Genomic DNA, 21,699 nt, shown 5'->3' with positions numbered 1-21,699 from the left:
TGTTTTTATGTTGCGGCCCACATATGGTAAACAGTGGCCTGGTCGTCAGATATATTTAGGAGTCCGTTAATATACCTGGGCGCCCTGCCCAAGTAAAGTCTGAGTCTGGGAAACACCGTGCCCCAACATGGCATGAATTTATTTTGAATCTCATCCGGAGGACAAGAAAATGGTCAAAATGCAACCTGGAAATGATCAGTTTCTGGAAGCTTTGATCTAAAAAAATATTCGTATTTGCTCTAGCTTGGAAAAAAAATTCAGCTCAAGTCTGTCCTCACATGTATGAGTCTCCAGATCCAATCTGCTCTTCATTATAAGCCTCACTGGATTGAGCAAGGCTGTTATTTCCAACAACAGCACAGGAAAACAAAGCAGTCAGGTAGCTGCCTAAACTGCACATCAGTTAGCCTAGCAAACTACCCTCTGCCTTATCGCCCACTGACACACACTCTGAGCCAGCAGCAACACAGCTGAGCTCTACCCCTGGTGACCCCCGCGCCGTTCCCACTCAGGACGCCCCAGGCGTCCCTCGGATATGCCAGTCAGCAATTGGCACTGAAGAGGCAGCCATGTTAATGGATCCTTCAAAACGAGGCACTTTCTGCTCACTTCTGAGGTTACTCTGTCTGCTGAATAAAAACAGTTAGCATGTGCTAAATTTTCTCTTCTCGGTAAGGCAGTTAAGAGGGTTGAGTGCTAGACTCTGCAAGTAATTAAGTAAAGTTTAAAAAAGTTTAAAAACAGACACTGTGCAACTTACTTCACACTATGTATTTTAATACTGAAATATACTGAAACTAAGCTGATGTGACAGCTTTGCTAACCATCACAGATAACACACACATTTCTCATTTTTACTTTTAGATGATTAAGGTTCATTGCCATTTCTATGTCTTTCCCAGAGACTATGAGAAATGAGATTTATTCTTTTCCCCTGTGTTTTTATACATATACATAAAACACTATAAATCAAATCACTATTTCTGTCAAGCTTTAGGGTTCTTTTTTATACCTGAGATAAACAGGCTATAAACACATTCTGTACATATCCTCAGTACAAATTCAATAAACCTTCAAATGTAAACAAAGAAGAACACAAACAAAACTGAAGTATTCACTGAAATGTGCTCCACTTACGCTCCAAGGGAGGAAACAAAGAAAGAAAGCACAAGAAGTGTCATACTGCTTCAATAAAGTGTGCAGTGGGCTCATACATGGATCAGACTTGCAAATTCACAACGGATCCCGTTTCAATTGTCTTTCTACTCACCGTGCAGAGCCAGGAAAAAACAACTAGGAAAAACAGATGTGGCCAATGAGGGTCAAATAATAATCAGCTGCTTAAGTCCAAAATATTTGGCTGTGGTTACTGGTATCGTTACTTGTCATAGTATTAAAGGTAACTGTGTGACCTTTTTGACTGACACTTGTACTGACACAGGGCATTCTGGGTATGTAGGTAGCGTTTGGCTAGGCCAGGGGTGGGCAACTCCAGGCCTTGAGGGCCGGTGTCCCTGCAGGTTTTAGATGTGTCCTTGATCCAACACAGCTGATTTAAATGGCTAAATTAGCTCCTCAACATGTCCTGAAGTTCTCCAGAGGCCTGGTAACAAACGAATCATTTGATTCAGGTGTGTTGACCCAAGGTGAGATCTAAAACCTGCAGGACACCGGCCCTCGAGGCCTGGAACTGCCCACCCCTGGGCTAGGCCTTCCTAAGAAGTGTACCTGTCCATGATGTTTGTGCTTCAGTACTGCTGAGAGAAGTTCCAGTATTTTATTAGTCTGTGAATTAGTGCGTATCGGCAGGTGGATAATCTGGACATGAAGAATCAAGTTTTTGGATGCAGGTTGTACACATCATTTTATAATACTTGGTGCCCCAGTCACGTATGTAAATACGGTCGTTTCTGGCTCCAAAAAACCAACATGGTACCAACCAAAGGACAAACATCAAAAGGTACAGTCAGCCATTTTTGAGTTTGTTGGAATGTCTTCCAACAAATTGATGCATTTTTCTAAACTGAGAATAGTAGCGGGTGCTGCTTTTCCAAAGCTAACCTGTTTCAACGCCATCTTGAATACAGTGGCCAAGATGGACATCACCATTCTACCTAATCGCATTTCACGTGTGTAGCTAAAGACCAAACACATAAGTAGTATGCCCAAAGCAGAGGAGAAGAGAATTCACAGGCATCTACCTGTTGTGTCTGCAATGACAAAAACAGCAGAAATATCCTCAACAACTCACCTCAGTATCATTGTCATCAAACAGAAGTGCGTTTCAATGATTCATTAGGCCTGGATACCTGGCACAGCTGAGACAGCAGACTGACAGCCAACGCTTGCTACAGATGATTGGTGGCCAGAGTTGCTTGTCCTACAATGGCCATCCTATCAATCTGTCAATCCTTTCCGTGTCCGGGCCGGGTGAGGTTTCCCGTGTTGAGTCAAATTAAGCCGCAGGCTCCACTCCTGGATCTGAAGGTATTTTTGTTTTTTAAAACCCTGACGTCTAGCAGTGAGACTTTACATACTTCAACTTTAAGACTTTAAAGTGAGAAATCTCGACAAAATCAGATAAATGTCTCCAAGTCTTTTGCTGTGACAAAGTCCATTCATCTGATAGTGTCAGAAATTTTTCCTAGCTTTCTCCATCATCTCTTTCTCCCTAGACCGTAAAACACAAACAACACCTCTGTAAATAACATGCAGAAAATATGTGGTAAACACTTACTGCACTCTCACACATCCAAAAGAAGCCAGTTCGCTTCCCTGACCGACCAATCAGAAAATCTAAAGTCAAACTACTGCCACACCGGAGTGTACCGAGGGAAGCATCAAATTATAGCATGCTATTAACATCACTGAGTAACTAGTTTGTGCAACGTTAGCAATACATGGTGGAGATTTGGAATTTAATCAATTATTGATTTTATTGAACTGCAGGTTAAAGTTAAATCTAGTGACAGGTCACCACCAACGGTTGAAAAAAAAAAAAAATTGTAGAGGCTTGGTGCCATCATGTTGGCCACTGAACATTTGATTTCGTTTTAAATACTAAGGAAGACTGAACACTAAAAAGCACTAATGAGTAGCTAGCAAGTAATGTAAAACCCGTACGACGTACGTTACAGGTATTTAAGGTACCTAGAAGTGAAAGTGAAACTTCAAACGAGTCCTGATTGTGTTCGACATAAATGCTTCTTTTTTAATGAGAGAGCGTGCTGTGTCAGTAAACTAGGGCATGGGTTAGATACAGGCATGTGCAAGTGCTGCATGATTCGGTATGACACAGCTTTGTGTGAAATTTAATCTAAATGTAATCTAATTTAATTAAAAAAAAATGTATGATGTAACAAAGAAGATATATTTGGTCTTCTCTGCGTGTAATTTTAAGATGTGGTAATATTTGAACATGAGGAAGACTGTAAGACTGTAAAACATGTAAATGTATCTGCAATTTTGCGAGTGACAAAGTATTTTTGGAAAACAGGATGCTGGTACCACTTGTGATCTGCATGCAAGTAGCGTGCATCAAGTGCTTTAGTGAAACGGGCAACAGCTCAGAAACAGGCTCTTAGGAGCTCCAGCATCTTTCTGAGAGGATTGCCAAACATGAAAGCAGCAGGAATCACCTGGAAAAAGCACAAAATTTAGGCTCGCTTGGCAGTGAAATTATAGTGAGATTGCTCTGCATTTCAAACAGGGAACTGAGCAGCTAAAGGCAGCAAGACAAGGTGAGCAGGTAGGTGCTCAATGGGATTATCAGCCTAAATTAAAACTGTGTGAAACTGTCCTGCCGTTTTTTCCCCATTGAACATGTAGCCTGTGGAAGCACGTCTCTGTTCACACATGCCCTACACCATGTGTGGCTCAGCTCAGCTGTGTGTAGTCGAGCAGTGATGTAGAGTGTGAGATGCAAAGGGAATTTGTGCAACAATTTAAGTAACATTTATGACAGATCAACATCAAGTCAAGCTGCTACTAATTACTGATTTCAACAGAAGACAACATAAATGTTTTTGCACCCACAGGAAACCCACCGAGGCGCAGCAAGGACATGCCAGTGTCACACAGAGAGGCTGCAAAGTGACAGTGCAAACCACTGCACCTCAGATTCCTCTGTGGTTTCACCAAGAGTCGAAGATTCAAAAGTATTCACTTATCTGTAGTACAGGGGTTCGCACTTAAACCAGGGCAGGGCCTTGCTTTGTGGAGCTGGGTGTGTATATGCACTCCTGCATCTCTTTTGCTTTTACATCGCTGTTAAATAACATTAAATAAAACTTTGCATTACTAATGTGTCATATGGTGGATTTGTAGTCAGAAGATGTCAATCACATTTAAGCATAATTATCTGAAGATCCACTTGCTAAGAGGCCGCTTATAGTCTGTCAAAACTAGATTCTGAAAAATGCATTTAACATTTTTACATTACGCTGCAAAAGTTGTTCAGACAGACGTCAAGAAGGGATTTCCCCATTGAAATTAGTCCGTAGAAATATAACACTGATTAACAGTTTCCTCTGCCTCAGGTTTGTTATTGGACAGTGAGAAATGTGCATACGTGAGCTGTCTCAGTTTCTTGAGTCATAAACAATGTTACTGAAGCCTTGCACACAGATTGCACTGAATGTGTGCAGGCACGTTCCTGTCTTTGCCTCTAACATTAATTTAATTTGATAAGCAAAAGCCCTGATGTATTAAAGTGTCACATGGCAAGATGTTACTTTTTTCTCAAGACCACATTTTCCCTTCTACAGCTTGCCTTGGCAGCGAGTCCTAAAATTGCTCCATTAGGAGGCTATTATGCTTTATCAAGGGATAGGTTTCAAGCTCTGTTTGCTCTGACTGACAGGTTTGCTGGAAGTAGCTTGCTTCTTCCACCTACTGCTCCATTCTGCTGCTGTCCTTGACACAAATTAGGATAGTCTGGCACTCGCTACAGCCAAGAAGGCATCTGTGACTATAGTCTCATGAGCTGAAGTCAACAAGAAATTAAATAGCTCCACAAAATTAGTATAAATTCTTCCCACATTCCCAATAGTGAAGTGACGAGCATGCATTTAGCTAACAAAATATTTGACCGGCAAGCTTTTTTCTTTTCTTTTTTTTAAAAAAAACAAAACAAAACAAAAACACAGGTACATGTTTGGACTTTATCGCGTGCTCTCATTCCCTCTAAAAATTATCTGCACCATCAGGAAAGCAGACTAAAAAGTCTAAATGGCCCTCATATGCCCTGCAGCCACAAAGAGGAACGGTGATGTGTAAATGCAGTGCTAACAGGAGTGCATTTCACTACATGCATGTAAACGCGATACACCCAGCCACCCAGCTACCCACCCACGCGCACACACACAGAGGATGTTTTGAGTGTGCTGCAGTGTGGGCACCGGGGGCCCTGAATGAAAAACATGCTGGTAGAGGACATGTATCAGATGTTTGTCCACTTGTGGAAAAAAAAAAACATGTTGATCAAAGATCCAACTGTGGCTTCTTCCTGAAAACGGGAACTGTGAGTTCTAGCACAGCAAATGATTAGCTTGACACTTTCCTCACCGACTCAGCTAAAGCCTCTGCAGTTTGATGGTGCGTGGTGACTCTTTGGTATATCAGTCCACGGGTGACACTTTGAATGAGCTTCTTGAAAGCCAACAGATTGAGTTTTACTGTAGATGAAGAAAATATGTTGCTGCTTTGATATTTTAATCACAGAAATGTTGAAACGAATCAATATTTTTCATAGAATTGGAAAAAAAAGGTTCTATGTGCAGCGTAAAGGATGTCACTCGTAATGATGAGCCCACACCCACACATTTTCGGTTAGCCATCATCCACTCTGTTCCACAAGGGTGTAGTCGTGCGGTGCCATGTTAACACTCATAACATGGTTAAGGTCCGTCTGCTGTCTCTTCTTGATTTGGTTATTATAAATACTGATAAATCAAGAAATAGCCAATATTATCCCATAATATCAACCTGCCAATAACTCGATGGGGCTCTAACTCAACAGTCTAGTAAAACAGAAAAAATGCAATAAAAGCTGCAGTGATATGAGAGGCATTGCGAACAGGGAAATAAACCCTGAAGTAAACCTTATCCAAACGGATAATCTGATAAACTGAGACCTGAATGGGACAAAAGTGTCATCCGCTGTACCGAGAATTGCAAAAATTACGAAACCCTGACACACTCAAGAATTATCATATTTTTACAGGGTTTTTTCTTCCTTTTTTCAAGAGAAACAGGGAGCAGGAGAGCTAACTGTACTGTTTGCCAAAGGTAAACGGTAAAAATAAGAAAGTACTACTGCTTCCCAGGGGCAAATGCATGAATTTTATTTAGTCATCACCCTGTTATCCTCTGGAAAAAAAAAAAAGTTGTTGACAAAAGTTACACCTCTGACTGTTTTCTTACCAGTGGTTTTATAACGGGGCAGGTTGCGGTAATGTATCATTAATTGAGTTGTTGGTGGCTAAATAGGCAGGCGTTTTTCAAGACAAAGCTTAGAAGAATGAATAGAGGTCTTAAATTTCTCCTATTCTGTGTTCACATGTACAGGCTGGCAGCCGGGGAACAACAAACACAAACATAAACTTATGGTTCTAATTAGAGATCATGTTAGCAGTGGAAATGCGGAATAAGGAACCCACCATTTAGCAGCTAAAACGACAAATCCTGGCATTAACTAAGTTATTAAGCTGCTTAATGTGCGACTAAGTGACCGATCCAAGCCGCAAGCCGATGTTTTTGGTAGCTTAAGCAGACAATGAAGGTGTGAGACAGAGACAGGTGCTTGTTTGTAGATAAGCAGCATGGATTAGCTATAGAGCAGTGTCTGCGGCTTTGAACCACTGTGCTGGTTATTAGCCAGTGATTGCTAAAGATGTCGGTTTTTTCATAAAGACTTGTATACAAAGCCCTTAAACCTAACCACAAGACGCTAACACACCAAAGTGCAGAAGGTGTGAAAACTCTTCGGACGTGCAGACGCCAGAGTGAGAGACAGGAGATGCTGCTCCACTCTCCGGTCCCCACTTGCATTCAGTGGAATTCCAGTTATGGCCTCTGGCTCTGAGCCAAGTGCCCCACCATGAACTCTGATGCTTCTGTTAAATCAGCACCTTCCACCCTACAGTTCACAACAGCGATACAGCTGCTGTTTAGAAGCCCTGCAGAGAAAACGACTATTCGCATTAATAATCCATCACTGTAACAAATGTTAACAATTAACAATATTAAACCTTTTCCCCCCCCTTTACCATGACATCATCGTACAATGAGTTATCCTTTCCTCAGCCCACCTCAGCCTCAGTTCTTTCCTGCGTTCGGTCACTTACAGCGACATTTGGAAGCAGGCTTTTTGCCTCCTCGCTGACAGATTCCTCCCTGTTTGACTGCAGAGCGCTGGCGCAAAATGGCAGCTATAGAAAGAAGAACTTGCACCACTATTCTGAGGAACTGACACTACAATCTGAGGGCAACTGTGGATGATTTAGTACATGCTGTACCTTCAAAGTAACCGCCCCATTAAGATTTTTGGTTTATTTAACCGGTGCTCTTATCTCGGGGTGTTTTTGCACCTGTCCGTTAAACCTGTCAGAGTGGCGCTTCCAGCCGGGCACATTACTGTCGAACTGAAAGAATGTCTTTTTCGAATGACCCCACCTCCCTCTCTCTCCCCACAACAGGATATTGCTCAGCGGCACGACAGGAATAAGGTCGTACGGAGACATGTAGAGGCAGGCCACAGACAAAGATTCAGTGAAGAATTAAAAAACAAGAGGCAGGAGAGATAGGATCTCTCGGGCACACAGAGAGGGATTGTGTTCGCTCTGGCCTGTCTCCTACACAAACACTACATTAAAATAACTCCTCTGGATTTTTTGTGTGTGTGTGTTACAGCAGATGCACTTCCAGCTGGGAAATAACCTGACAAGGCAGATGATACGCAATAGGTGAGGGTGAGGCCATTCTGTGGAGCACTGATGATACCGACAGAAACAAAAGGCACGATGGAAATATTGATATCTTAGGATGTGCTGAATCCACTGCTATCAGCAAACCTTGAATCAAGAATATTGCCCTTTGGATGCTCCCATCCAAGGCCACACCCTAAAAAAAAAGTGTTGCTAGGTGATCTTTTTCTCTCGGCGTAGTTTGGTGACCGGGATCTCTAACAACACAAAGGATGAGCAGAGGAAGGGTTTTTTTTTTTTTAGGCCACAGCAGAGTTGATGGGGATTATATGCTGCGTCACAGGAATGATAATAACAGAGAGCAAGCCGCTGCACAAATTCAGCTGGCTCTCTGTTTGGGTTAAAGCTGCCGTTAGATGCTGAGAAAAGAGCTTCTTATTCTACAGAAAAAAAGGGGGTGAGACAGAAAGATTTATCAGTGATACATCTCCCTGCATTGTTGCTTTAATTACAATGTCCAACGCCTACGTGTCTGCCACGAGGCCCCGAAAACACTGACGCAAGACCTTTGATGCAAGAAGAGGACAGCATTAAAGTCCAAAGTGTGAAATATAACGGTGCCGAGAAGTAAAACTCGTCCACTGCATTCTTTCACTGGAAAAACTTGGTATTCTTGTCCTATGAGCAGTATGCAAACACACACAAGCAGGCACACAAAGATGACAAACAAAAGTAAATTGACCCATGCAGTGAAGGGACCAGGAGTTATCCTGTGAGGGAATTTTGCTGGCAAGGTTCGGGTGCACATCCCCCACAAATCAATACAAAGATGTAATGAGAGCGCCCCACCAAACTAAATATAGGAGAATGTTTTGGAAGAGTGGTGTGTTCAATCCATTCAGTGGAGCGCTGCAGACTGGTTTGGCACACACTGGCCCTGCATTACCCTAAGACACTTTATGTTCGTTTTTCCTGGTATGCATCAGCCGCCTATAGGTCTGGCCTACCTTATATAGCCCAGGAGTCACATGAAGCCTAGATAAATCTGATCTTCTTATCAATAATGATACAGAATCAGAATGAGAGATGGACTAATCTGGCAATGTGAATGATAGCTTAAAGGGCCCTCTTTGTTCTAGAAAGGCTTTGTAAACACTGAGAGATTCCTTTAGGAGCTTTACAGTACAGCCATGTTCATTAGAGCCATGAGGCTTTCCTAAGTAGAAAGCCCTGTAATTATATCCAAACCTTTGATTTCGTTGAACTAACCCCAACAGACAGACTGAAGCTATGCTGATCTGCGCTGCGGGCTTGAAGGACTTACTGTTGTTGGACTTGAGATCCCGGTGGATGACAGGGACGATGGCTTCACTGTGCAGATACAACATCCCTCTGGCTATCTGCACAGCCCAGTTGACCAGGACGTGCGGCGGTATTCGACGGCCTGCCAGAGCACGGCTCAGCGGCCCACCTGAGGCGTACTCCATGATGAGGCACAGGTTGGGCTCCTGCAGGCACACGCCCTGCAGGGCGATGATGTTGGGGTGGGTGAGCATGGAGAACAGACGGGCCTCCTGCCTCACGTTCTGCGCTGTCACACTGATGTCCTCGTCCGGGTCTTGGCGGGCGGCCTTCACCGCCACCAGCTCTCCTCTCCATGTACCACGATACACTTTTCCAAATCCCCCGACCCCGATGACCTCCTCCAGGCTCAACTCCCGGAAATCTACCTCTTCAGGTTCAAACTCACCCACCACAGCCGGAGCGAGCTCATCCACCACGGCACTGCCCGGAAGTTTTCCATATCCACTCGGCTTGAAGGAGCCGTAGTTGGATGGGAAGATACCCACCTTGTTGTTGACCTTTCCCGCCCACCAGCCCTCATCCCCTGATATCTCCGAGTCCAGAGAGAGGACTTCCACCAGATCGCCTTTACGTAAGGTGAGCTCATCTTTACAGGATGCCTCATAGTCAAATAAGGCTGTCCACACAGGGTTGGTGAAGTTCCCTTTTTGCGATTGTTCCAAATTTTTCCAGTTGGACAGCGGGCCACGGCTGAATATATTCTTCAGTGGCTCCATGGAGCCTCAAGCAGATGTTTTGACTGGATCTGATTTAGCACCCCAAGGGTTTGAAAATAAAGTACAAAGGAGTACTTTATTGCGCCTCGCTCCCTTTCCTGTCTTTCTTGTTGGCTCATCAGGGACTAATGAAATGTGTTCAAAAGTTGGACCAACAAGTGGGCTAGAGGAGAGCAGTCAAAGACAACAGAAGCGCAAGTGTCTTTTATTCATCGTCGCATTAAACTCGTCTCTCCATCGGATGATTCACTAGAGATTGCTTTTGTTTGATTAAGGCTAAGTGTTTCAAAGCTCAGAAAGACAGCACTGCTTCCACTGAAATTCTCTCTGTTCAAGTGATGTGGTGTGTGGTTTCCCAACACATGGTTTAAGCACAATATCATTTCACCGGCCTGTATTTAAGGGCCTCTCGAATCACCTCATTATGGCTAATTTAGCTCTTCTTCCCCCTCATTCAAAACTGCCACCTGTTGAGTCCTGACTTTGTTTTGTTTTTTTTAGAGAGGGAAAGTGTAAGAAGACGAATGAAAACTACTCCGCTTACTGCGAAACACTCCCAGGTACTGCTATTGCAACTGGTAATAAAGGTTCCCACCACACTTAACTGTCCATTTTGAGTTTTTATGTATTTTTAGCCATTAAGTGCAGTGGCCACCACAAGCAGGAAGCGCTGAAAAGCGGAGAAGAATAGCAGGAAAGGAGCATTCAGTCCAGCCAACCAGTGTTTTACGACAAGTTTCAGCGCTGTCCAGTTCGCATTAAGCCCAAAACTCCAATAACGGCGTCTCACCGCAACTTTGCGGCACTTCCGCAGGAAATCCCGCATCCCATTGCGCCAAACTATCCATGCTCACGGTCTTATGGGAAGCACACGAATAGCCAGCCTTTACCATAACATAAAGCAAACTTGGGGACCGCCGACTTTGTAACAGGAAGAGCTCTCCAAACCTGCTCGGCTCTACTTTCCTCAGAGAAACGCAGTAAAAACAAATCCCGTTAGTTCCTAGTGGGAGTTCAGCGCGTGGCCTGGTCCGGCTCGAGTCCCCCGTTCTTACAGTCGGTATCCAAAGAGCGGAACAACTCCATCATAACTTCATATCACACTTGTCTTCCTCACGCAGAGTTCACTCGCCAGGTTGTCGAACCACTTCTACGTCTGCGCTTACGGTCAGTGGAGAGGGTGGGGTTTCAAAACTTTTTTTCTCTCCCAACAGGAAAAGAGTCAGATGACAGAGCGTCGTCAAGTTACGGGAAGCGGCGTAACGCGTTCTCTTGAAACTTTCAGAATAAAACTTGTGGGCGCCTTTACGTGGTTGCTTTATAACTTAGTTACTTAGAAGTTGGAAGTGTTTAGCTGCCCAGCTATGCAGCACAATACGCTATAATACTAACTTATATCTACATTTACTGTTACTAGAACTACCACTACTACTACTACTATTATTATTGTTGTTGTTAATAATCTTGCTTTCCAGTGCAATGAAAACCCTGTACAAAGCCCTGTGTAATGTAATTTCAAGTATCACCCCAATCAAGTCAGTCTATATTATATACCTAATAAACATACCCATGTCTGAACGGGATACTATTTTGCAGCAGTAACCTGAGGTAAGAAATGGTTATTATGACATGTGAGTAAAGGTAAAAGAATAAAGTTAAAGTGGTTTGTGGCCTCCTTTAAAAACATATGGTTTGTAGTTCTGATACTTTTATTTTAAAAGACTTCCGGTGTTTCGAAGTTAGCTAACTTCTTGTTAGCTAACTTCACCAAATTAAGCAGCTACTTACAAAACAACAACAAAGAGGAAGTTTTTGCCTTCGCATACATTTTCTTTAATCTAGTCCCATTAAAATGAGGTTTGACGAAATGACAATAATAGTAATTTAATGATGTGATTCTGAGATACTTGGTAGAAGAGACACATCTTTTAACCGCACATGTTGTCTTGATCTTACGGGACAGTTTAATCTGATTTTTATTTTGAAACAACCTGGGGAAAAATAAACTCGTAAATGCTGCAGTATAGTTATAAGTATGGTAGAAATTTTGGTAATCCTGGCGATGAACCCAATGGAAGTCCATTAGTGCCAAATAAAGATTATAATTTATGCAGTGAAAAGTTAAAATTGTGAGAACTACTTTAATATAGCATTTCATAATTTGGCTTTTTTAACATAACATTTTGGATTTTTATTTTTTAAAATACATTTTATAATTTAATTCAATATTACATGGAACATTATCTAGTGTAGTACTAGGTCACTGAACACTGTACCAGATATTTTTTCAAGGATGTGTGTGGCAGTCTGCAGTCAGCATGTGTTTTGTGGATTTGGAGGAAAAAACTTTCATTCCTCAAAGTGTCCTATGGGTGGTATACAGCTACAGTGAAAGGTTTTTTTGCATTGCTGAAAATAAGTCAGACCATTCTTGGGTGTCGGACTTTCCCAGGCTGTCCTTTGTCACCGATTGTGTTCATAATTTCTATGGACAAAATTTCTAGTGTTCATGAGAAACGGCAGAAGGGGAAGAAGGTGTCAGGTTCAGTGGTCTCAGGATCTTGTTTCTGCTGCTGCTGATGTGGATCTCTTGGCTTCATCAAACCATGAACTCCAGTTTGCGCTGGACAGTTTACAGCAGCACGTGAATAAGAATTAGCACCCCTGAGTCTTGGGTCAAGGCTTTCAGTCACTCTGGGTCGAGGACTTGTTACTGCCCCAAGTAGAGGAATTTTAAGTATCAGTAAGCAGGGTGGGAGGGCGGCATCCACAACCATCCATCTGTTGTGGTGAAAAGAATAAAGTTATGAAGCTCATGATTGACTGGTCCATCTACGTACCCAACCGTGTTTTTTAACATGACGAAAACACCCACACAGGGTGCCCACCATGGTGGTGTAGTCATCTAATGTTTAAGAGTTATTTAAAAATAGCCTTCAGTAAAGACTGGAGCATATTTTAGTAATTGACTGCTGGTGTTCCCACTGATGAAGGTGCATTCTATCCATACAAACAAAAAGACTTTATCTTGGAAAAGGTCAGGGAATTCCTCTTGGTCATATTTTCCCATGTTTGTAAGTCAGTGGCTTCTCGGGAGGTGACGGGAATCAGAGGGTCACCTCTGTCCCTGCCGGCTCCTGTGTGGAAACAGCACGCTTCCTTCTGTTAGCCCTTTGATGGCTCCCCTCCCCTCCCTCCTTCCCTGCACCACGGCTGCCGTTTGTTTGAACACCAACCTCCTAAAGTCAACTACCGACACCCCATCCCACCTTCCTCCCTCTTTACCCCACATACACACACACTGAGCAAAACCCCTCCCTCCTCACAGTGCGCTGAGTCAACGCTTGTGCAGGAAGGATGCAGTTGTTTTCGTGGTCCCGGCTCTGCACTGCTTGGTCGGCTGTGTTTGGAGGTGGGGGTAAGAGAGGCGGCTGCATTTACACGACAAAGGGGACTGTTTAAAGAAAAAAAAAAAAAAAAAAAATACAGGCAGGAGGAAGAGGAAAGGGGGCTGGATGAACAGTCAGGGCCAAGTGTGCCAGCTACTCTGAACACAACGCAAGCCCATGATAACAATCACATCTCTCACTTTTCCACAAACCTGTACTGTCTTGCACTTTTATCTGATTAAATACCAGAAGGAGACTGCAAAGCTGCGTCTTTCAGGCTGCTTGAGCCACCGGTTGGCAGATGCACAGCATCCAAGGTAAACTGCACAATAGAAAATGCAGAGAATTCCAAAGTGCAAGGAGTTGGAACTACAAAGGATGTACTCCACGCCCACGAAGGTAAAAAAAATTTCAGTGGAGGGCTTTTGAAATATTAGTAAGTGTACTTTGGTTTTGCCTTTAAGCCGATATTGAATATGGAAGGTACCTTCAAGCTCTCAATTCCAATGCAGAAATCAAACCAATACAAGGACCATTTTAATTGAAATATGAACTTTATTTTACATACAAAATAAAAAGAATGTTAAAAGTTTACAATACAGTGCCAACTGTCTGTTTGCAACCATTTCATACGGAGACTGACACATAAACGGGCGCCCCAACTCTGCTTCCAATCAACACATTTAAAAGAATCTAAAAAGGGGAGGAAAACAGTCAGGATAAAGGAGCAAGTTACTCAAAATTGGAGGAGAGGCCAGAACAGAAATGAGAGAGGACAATAGAAGGGGGGGAAAAAGTTTTTAAAAACAAACATATGGTCCAAGAGTCACAGTATACTTCAGATGGGCAATTTAAGGGTATTAAATGGTCGAGTAAAGTAATAATAATAATAATAATAATAACAACAAGATCCAATTGCCAAAGTAACAGACCTCTGCCAGGGTCATGAACAACAAATAATTAACTCATTAACCTGCTGATATGATTGACTTCAGAGCTGTGAAGGTTTACAGTTCTCTTGATAAAAACGTGACTTAAAAATAGAAACTCATTGAAGGGGGGGGGGGGAGAAAAAAAAAAAAAAAAAGAGGTGTAGCTAGCTAATGTATAGTAAAAAATACACCTGCTTCCTTATTTATGTTACAGCCGGACAATTGGGCTGCGAGTTGTGACAAAGCCGGGAAGTAGAGCTCAGAGCTTAAAAGCTGTATATCACAGCCAATCTATAACATAGTCATAACACTTCAGCAGCGAGACACCAACCTTCCCGATGATCATCTTCCAAATACCGTGCTGTTGCCTTGAAAGAAAGCTTCAACAACTACTATGTACGGATTCTTTCAGCCAACCTGAGGATCTGAGTGACGACGACTGATATGTTCAGGTCTACAACAGGAAACTGAGGGAAAAAAAAGTTCCCAAAAGAAAAGAGAAAGAAAAGAAAAAGCTGCGAGGCCCAAGCTTGTTGTGCCTGTAAAAACGGTGACGACCACCATTTTTCCTAGTCAAAAATCGAGCGACTGACTTGTTAAAAAAGATCCTCGTTGGATTCTTCTCTACAATAAAATAAAAGTTTCTTTATAAAAAAAAAGAAGAAGAAGAAAAAGAAAATTAAAACACATAATGTACAGGCTTTGTGTCTCTCGCGGTGGTGGTGGCTCTTATAGCTGGCCGCCAAGGGCGTTTTGGTCAGCAGGCTGCAATGAAGAGTCACTCTCTCCTCTGCTTACAGCAGCTGCCAGAAAAACAACTTAAGAATTTGAAAAATAACATTGACTGTGTGTGTGTGTGTGTGTGTCTGTGTGTGTTAGAAGAGAATGAGAGAGTGTGTGAGCGGAGTGCTGAGAACGAGCTAAGAGTCATAGTCTTCGTCGTCGTCGTCGTCCCCGTTCTTGTGCGGTGCAGGGACTGTGGGAGGTGGTGCCATGCTCATCATGGAGGCGTGTGGGGCGAAGGCCACGGTGCCCGGAGGTTGCGTCGGAGCCATGTTGCCCATTGGGACCATGTTGGCCATGTGCATATACTGAGGGGGGGTGTTGGAGCTGTGGGGGCACAGGAACAGGTGTTAACCTCTGAGGAGTCGTGTGCATTTTATGCACAAACTACCTTTTAAATTTAAACATTATTAGTCAAATTAACTGTGCACTAAAAAAAAATAATGGACTATTTTAGAGTTAAGTATCCAAAATGAATCTTGATATTTACAGGGACCTTCAGGTACAACTTATTCAACTTGGGGCCAGCAAAGGTTTGTCTATCGATTCTAGTAGGAAAACAGCGCCCTCTTCCTGTTTTTGGCATAATTTCAGCCACCAGATTTCTCTCTCTTAACAGGCTACAGTAATAGTCATATATAAATATGCCTTTATGTGCTCTTAATGTGAGGCAATATAACTTTTTGAGAGAAAAAAAAACTTTGCTTGTCTGGAGATTTTCTTACAAATAAAAAGTAAAAATGGCAGCACCTTCATGGGAGGCACAACGAAAACAGAGAGCAGCAGCTGAAAGATTATGCAAAGTAAATTGAGTGTTTATTTCTTAAGAGATCAGACAGCTTTGAACTCGATTTGCCGCTGATGTAATTACTGACCAATTAGTGCTTCTTCAGACAAGTCTTAAAATGCCATCCCAGTCAAGTGAAGAACCTAGCCTGGTGCCAGAAGGAGCTCTCTGAGTATTTTGAGAAGCTGCTGATCTACTGGGCTTTTCCTGCACAATTCTCTCCGAGTTTACAGAGAACAGTCCAAAATTAGAAGCTGTCCAGTTTGCAGGCAGTTCACTGGACGAAAATGTCTTGTCCAGAGGATAATGGGCAGACTGCTTTGAGCTGATAAGAAGCAACAAGAGCTCAAATAACCACTCGTTATTTGAGCGGACATCTCTGAATGCACAACACATCGAACCTTGAAGCAGATGGGCTCCAGCAGAAGACCACACCAGGTGCTGTCAGCTAGAAAGAGGAAACTGAGGCTACACTTCACACAGCCTCAACAAAATTGTACAATACAAATGGAAAAACGTTGCCCAGTCTGATCAGTCTTGATTTCTGCTGTGATATTTGGATGGCAGAGTCAGAATTTGGTGTAAACATGAAAGCATCCTGCCTTGGATCAGAAGTTCGTTCTGGTGCCATTGTTGTCTGGGTGTATGGGTATTATATTGGTACACTTTATGCTCCTTAGTACCAACTGAGCGTCATTACTAGAGTATTGTCACTAAGCATGTCCATCCCTTTATGGTCACAGCGTACCCATTTCTGATGGCTGCTTCCAGCAGAACAACGCAGCATGTCACAAAGCTCAAATCATCTCAAACTGGATTCTTGAACATGACAATGAGTCCAGTGTACTCAAATGGCCTCTACAGTCACCGCCAGTGGATGTGGGGGAATGGAAGATCACAGATATAGAGCCAAATCTGCAAAGTCGGTATCATTCTTTGATGTCAGTTTGGACTAAAATCTTAAGAATGCTTCCAGCATTTTGATGAATCTATGCCACAAAGCATTTAGACTGATCTGAAGGAAAAACGTGGGCCCAACCCAGTCATTTATACCTAACAAACTGGCATGTGAGTGTAGAGTTGTATATGAGGGGAGGTCACATTGGGTTTCGAATATTATTATATCTGCTTGTAACAGTGCAATAATGGAATACAGCAATAGAAAACACTTTGAACAGTACTGCAGACATCTCAGACTCCACAAGCCTCTTAATTTTATTCTGTGCTGGCAAATTTGACCAAATTAATAAAGACTGAAATAAAACACATTTCCTACATTCTTGGTTACTTTTTCAAGTATGCTATATGGTTATTTACTGTTTTTATTACCATTTTCAATATCATAATCTCAGTTCTCAAGTAAACTCAGCATCACAAAGAGCGATTTGCTCTTCAAGCTCTGTAATCAGCAGACTGCAGAACAGTGTAACCCTAACTGCACCGAGTGAATAGTTGAAGCACAAGTCTCGTGATTTGGCTAGTGGGAAAAGCCTCATACATGTCAGGTCCCTGCTAATCATTTCCCAAATTCATATCGATGGAATTTTTGAATTGTTGTTCCATGTTTAGACGAGTCTTCTGTTTTTATCAGTTGATATAAGAATCAAGTTAAAGTGCTAATTCTGCCAGCTGTGATGTCTCACAGCATGTGTGTAGATAAATTGCTGAAAGTGTGCTAGTACAGAATAAATGGGGACAGTAGTGTGAAGAGGTTTGAATACTCAGAATACTGAAAACTAGAGATGTAGTGTATAAATGCCAGTCCACACCACTCCATGTTGTTCCAAAGCAGAGCTCACTCAGGGTGCCAGACCCAACTTGTTTAGTTTATTCTGTAATGTGTAGGTATGTAAACATGTTTATGTTGGACTAAATGTGCCTAAGTAACTACTTGCATCTTTTGCTGTATTGGTTTGCCCTCTTGTGGGCATCATGTAGTGTTTGAATGGCTCAAATGTGTGTGGGTTGTTTATAATGATTCAGCAGTTCTCATGAATTCTATGCCATTTTCTAGGCGTCTATCTCCTTTGTCATATGCTGTAAATCACTTTACATCTTGGTATCAGAGAGTCTGTTTTGCAGTCTGCAGTCTGGGAGGATATTTCCAGACACACCGTCTCATGTGGATCTGGACACAAACCTGTGGAACCTGGATGGAGCCTGCAGATGTGTGCTAGACTGAGAGCCGTCCTCGTCGTCCCCGTCTGTCTCGCTGTCTTCACTGTCGTCCTGTTTCCATCACAAGGAAGACAACAGTGAGTCGTCTCCCCTCATACAGACAAACACAGTAGACAGGTTCAGGCCTCTACATGCAAATCATCTCACACCTCCTGCTCCGACTCTGTTCCAGATAACTTCTTGTCCTTGCCTTTGGCGCCAGCACCTCCGTTTTTGCGACCAGACCCTGGTTTTCGACCTCTGAGGAAGAAAAAAAAAAAAACGTGTAAGGAAATGTGATAACAGGTCCTACTTTAAAGTTTCAAAAGAATGTTTACGAGACAACACATGAAACAGAACGTACACTTGGGCTACTGTGGACGAGGGAACCAGAAATCAATTGTTTAACTTAGTGCACAAAAATGTTTTAAATGAAAAACATAGTAGCTAATGTGGCTTTTTTAAAAGCAGAAATTCTCTCCTTGCAACTTTAAGATAACTCCAGAGTAGAACAGTGTGACGCATACTGCTGGTGGAAATTACTCTGAGGCACTTGCTGACACCAAATGTCTAAACATTACAAGTTTTACGACCACTTTGAATTGAATATGAATCCAATCAGCCGCAGTCTGCAGAGAAAAGAAGTCTGCAGAGAAAAGAAACGTCTAATTCCCCGCCAAGCTCTCTGCTACAAATTAGCTGCGGTGCCGGCGTCTGATCTGACAGTCAATACTGCATTTTCTTGTCTACAATTCCTCAATAATTAATTTTCGCTCTGGCCAGTTCTTTCATTTTCTTCTGATAATCTAGAATCACAAAACTAAAGGAACACGGGAGTACGGTAACACTGCAAGGATTAAAGACCAATTTACAGCAGCGCTCATTTCCAGAAGAAGAAAAGATAACGTACACAGATTCTGTCTGTTCGTGGAGCGAATCCTTTTTAGTTTAAACCGATGTGCGTGTGTGCACTTATCAGAGCTGACTGAATTACAAACTGCTTAATGAAATAAGTCCAAATTATCTGCAGCTGGATTGGCTGCCTCATATCACCCTGGAGTGTTTTCATCGTGTATGTGAAATACTCTTTCCATTTCAAAGCATCATGACTCTTTCTCTACGTGTTTGGGTGTCTGTGTGAGCGAATGTTACCTCCGTGGGACTTTCTCTCCTCCCCCCTCGGTGTGGTTCTCTTCCCCCTCTCCCTGCATGTCTGGCACCGCCGCAACCAGGTCTTTTAAAAAATCAAACTGCTGCTCCAGCTCAATGCACTGCTTTCTGTGAATAAATATGAACAGTTTTCTCCTCAGCCTTACTTGCCAAGTGAAATATAAGCTCGTATCAAAAAGACAGCAAGCTTAATGGTAGTACATACTCATTTTAGCAACACATACAGTCTGAGTCACAGGGAAAAAATTGTTTTGGCGGGCTGTCTTACTCAGGCCAGAAATACTTTCAGATACAAGGGATTCAGCAATGTACTGCAAATGTGCTCCACAGAACTATCAGGCTCCCACCACACAGTAAATCATGCTGTGTAACAGGATGCCATTTTTTTTGTAAAGACGGCTCATAATGATTTTCCTTATTTATTTATCTTTTTGCAATGTGTAGGGTTAGTCCTTGTCAGTTCATCAAATGCTTTCCCACCTCACCATCTTACCTGAAAAAAACATTCCAGGTGGAGGATACACATCCTAAATAGGAATCGTGGAAAATTTCAGGTTCCGGCTGTCATTAGCTTTCTCAAAAATATTTCAAAGGATGACGGCAGGGCTGGTTTTTAGACATTTTCCAACATCATTTTTGAGGGGCTACTTTAAAATGACATTATCTACTTTAAAGTGTTTTAGGCAAATTTTTCTTAGGAAGATGAGAAAGAAAACCATCACAATCATTACTTAAAAAGTCAATTTGGATTTGGTACATGTTGTCATGTAAAAACAAAATTATGCTAGGGAATTATTCAAAAACACTCCTATTTTCAACATTTCACTGAGGATTATTTTTTGAGTAAACTAATGACTGAAGTCCTGAAATTTTGCACAATTCCCATTTTGTGAAATGTGATTAAATGAGATGAAAGAACTGTTAAATGTACCGTTAAAACCAATCAGAAGAAAACTGACTTAAAAGAAGTATGTTGTGTATATTACGAATAGTCGTTATTTTTAAATGTGAATCAAGCAAAGCTACTTTAGTAAAGTCCAAGAATGAAATTATCGAGCTGGAAGTTCATCATGAGTCCACTTTAAAAATAAACAAAATAAAGGCCTGACGGCATTTCAGCTACACTCATTAAAAACAAATACAATTCTATATAATATACCAGTGATCTGAACAGCAGATGGCTTTGCCTTCCTAAGACGTTCATCTCCAACACAGTGCAACACAGACAGGGCTCTGAATGAAGACAAACACAGAACTTACAGATGTGCCGTTGTCATTGTCTTTGCATTCCTAGATTGGGTGACTTGACAAGCCTTTGTAAGCAAGGACTCCAAAAAAAGCTCCAGTGCTCTTGCTGATATCTTGGATAAGGGAAGTACAGTGAAGCAGTGGTGTGTTTGTACTTTAAAATCATCAAACTATCAAACATGCAATAATAGACAACTTGACACAACAACACAACAGACTGAGGAAGCATTTTTCTCTAATTATTAAACAGTCTTTTACAATTTATAATTCAAGACAGAACTTGCACAGTGACGACTGCAGGCAGGAAGGATACATATAATAACAGGCACTGCTGCAGCCACTTTGCCTATTTCTTCATCTGTCTGCATAATCTTCTTAATCCTTGCCTGAAATGAGAAAAGGTCGATTTTTATGCATGTGTCTACAGCAACGCTTCAAATTTTCATTTTCTTAAAAAACAACAACAAACATTTTCAGTGAAAACGCGCTGAAATTCGGGGACAACCTAGTAAAGAGTTTGCAGTGCAGCACATCGAATAACGTGAGGTCCCCACAAAGTAACTGCAATCATTACTATTACACTACTCACGTAGTGTGAGGATTGTAGATACAGTATCCAGCTTATTACAATAAAGAATGGATTTAGTCACATTTATTTACGTGCCGTTTAGCCTAGCTTGAGATGCTAAAAACAACGTCAATTAGTAGACCAACTTAAATAGCACGCCTGCTATGTGTGTACACCACCAACTAATGACATACAGGGGATGTTTGGTCACTAATTTCATGACATCAACTACTTTTCACTAAGGCACGTGCTTTGTATACTAAATGGTTTGGGGGTGTTAGATGGCTTGTATGCTCTCTAAGCAACAAAAGAGGCCGAATTCCACTTAAGCTAGTTACAGAACTTAGCTTTCCATGTTACACTTTGCTAACGTTAGCTTGCTTTGACACCGGCTCAGCACAGTTTAAACTTACCGGAGGAAATCTGGCGTTGTATTTCTTCTTTTTGCTGGGCATAATTAAATTACCTGGGTGGCTAAACTAAAATAAAATACAATATATGCTATATTCGTATTCTATTTCATACAGAAATTCACCTCCACCGCGCGCACACCAGATAGTGGTGGCTATCCGGCTAACTAGTTAGCACATCGTCTTCGTCACTCGTTCCTCGGTGCGGTCAGTTTGTTTCCGCAGGGTCTCCGTGCCGTCAGGTTGGAG

General features: G+C 42.1%; 2 protein-coding genes across 3 annotated transcripts in view; both read right to left on the bottom strand.

Moving 5' to 3' along the window:
- The window catches only part of LOC120739075 (mitogen-activated protein kinase kinase kinase 11), a 48,938-nt gene extending 37,696 nt beyond the window's left edge, over positions 1-11,242 (bottom strand). The window contains exon 1 of the mRNA XM_040040740.1: positions 9,250-11,242. Within this exon, the coding sequence (XP_039896674.1) occupies positions 9,250-10,006 (757 nt within the window). The 5' untranslated portion in view covers positions 10,007-11,242. The remainder of the gene's footprint in view (positions 1-9,249) is intronic.
- Positions 11,243-13,930: 2,688 nt separating this feature from the next.
- drap1 (DR1-associated protein 1 (negative cofactor 2 alpha)) lies at positions 13,931-21,689 on the bottom strand. Of its 2 annotated transcripts, none has more exons than XM_040040751.1 (7): positions 21,576-21,689; positions 20,786-20,858; positions 20,485-20,578; positions 19,207-19,332; positions 18,225-18,315; positions 18,038-18,126; positions 13,931-15,437 (listed from the first exon to the last, which is right to left on the bottom strand). In XM_040040751.1, the coding sequence occupies exons 2-7, from the start codon at positions 20,838-20,840 to the stop codon at positions 15,248-15,250; spliced, it is 645 nt and encodes a 214-aa protein (XP_039896685.1). In that variant the 5' UTR covers positions 20,841-20,858; positions 21,576-21,689; the 3' UTR covers positions 13,931-15,247. The 2 variants fall into 2 exon arrangements, with proteins under 2 accessions (XP_039896685.1, XP_039896684.1); XM_040040750.1 differs by having other exon boundaries at positions 21,454-21,619.
- Between the last annotated feature and the right edge of the window lie 10 nt (positions 21,690-21,699).

Source organism: Simochromis diagramma, unplaced genomic scaffold (genome assembly GCF_900408965.1).
Source record: "Simochromis diagramma unplaced genomic scaffold, fSimDia1.1 OVJJ01000317.1, whole genome shotgun sequence".
Classification (NCBI taxonomy): domain Eukaryota; kingdom Metazoa; phylum Chordata; class Actinopteri; order Cichliformes; family Cichlidae; genus Simochromis; species Simochromis diagramma.
The sequence above is the reverse complement of the archived record's forward strand: the minus strand, read 5'-3'. Positions and strand labels throughout refer to the sequence as shown.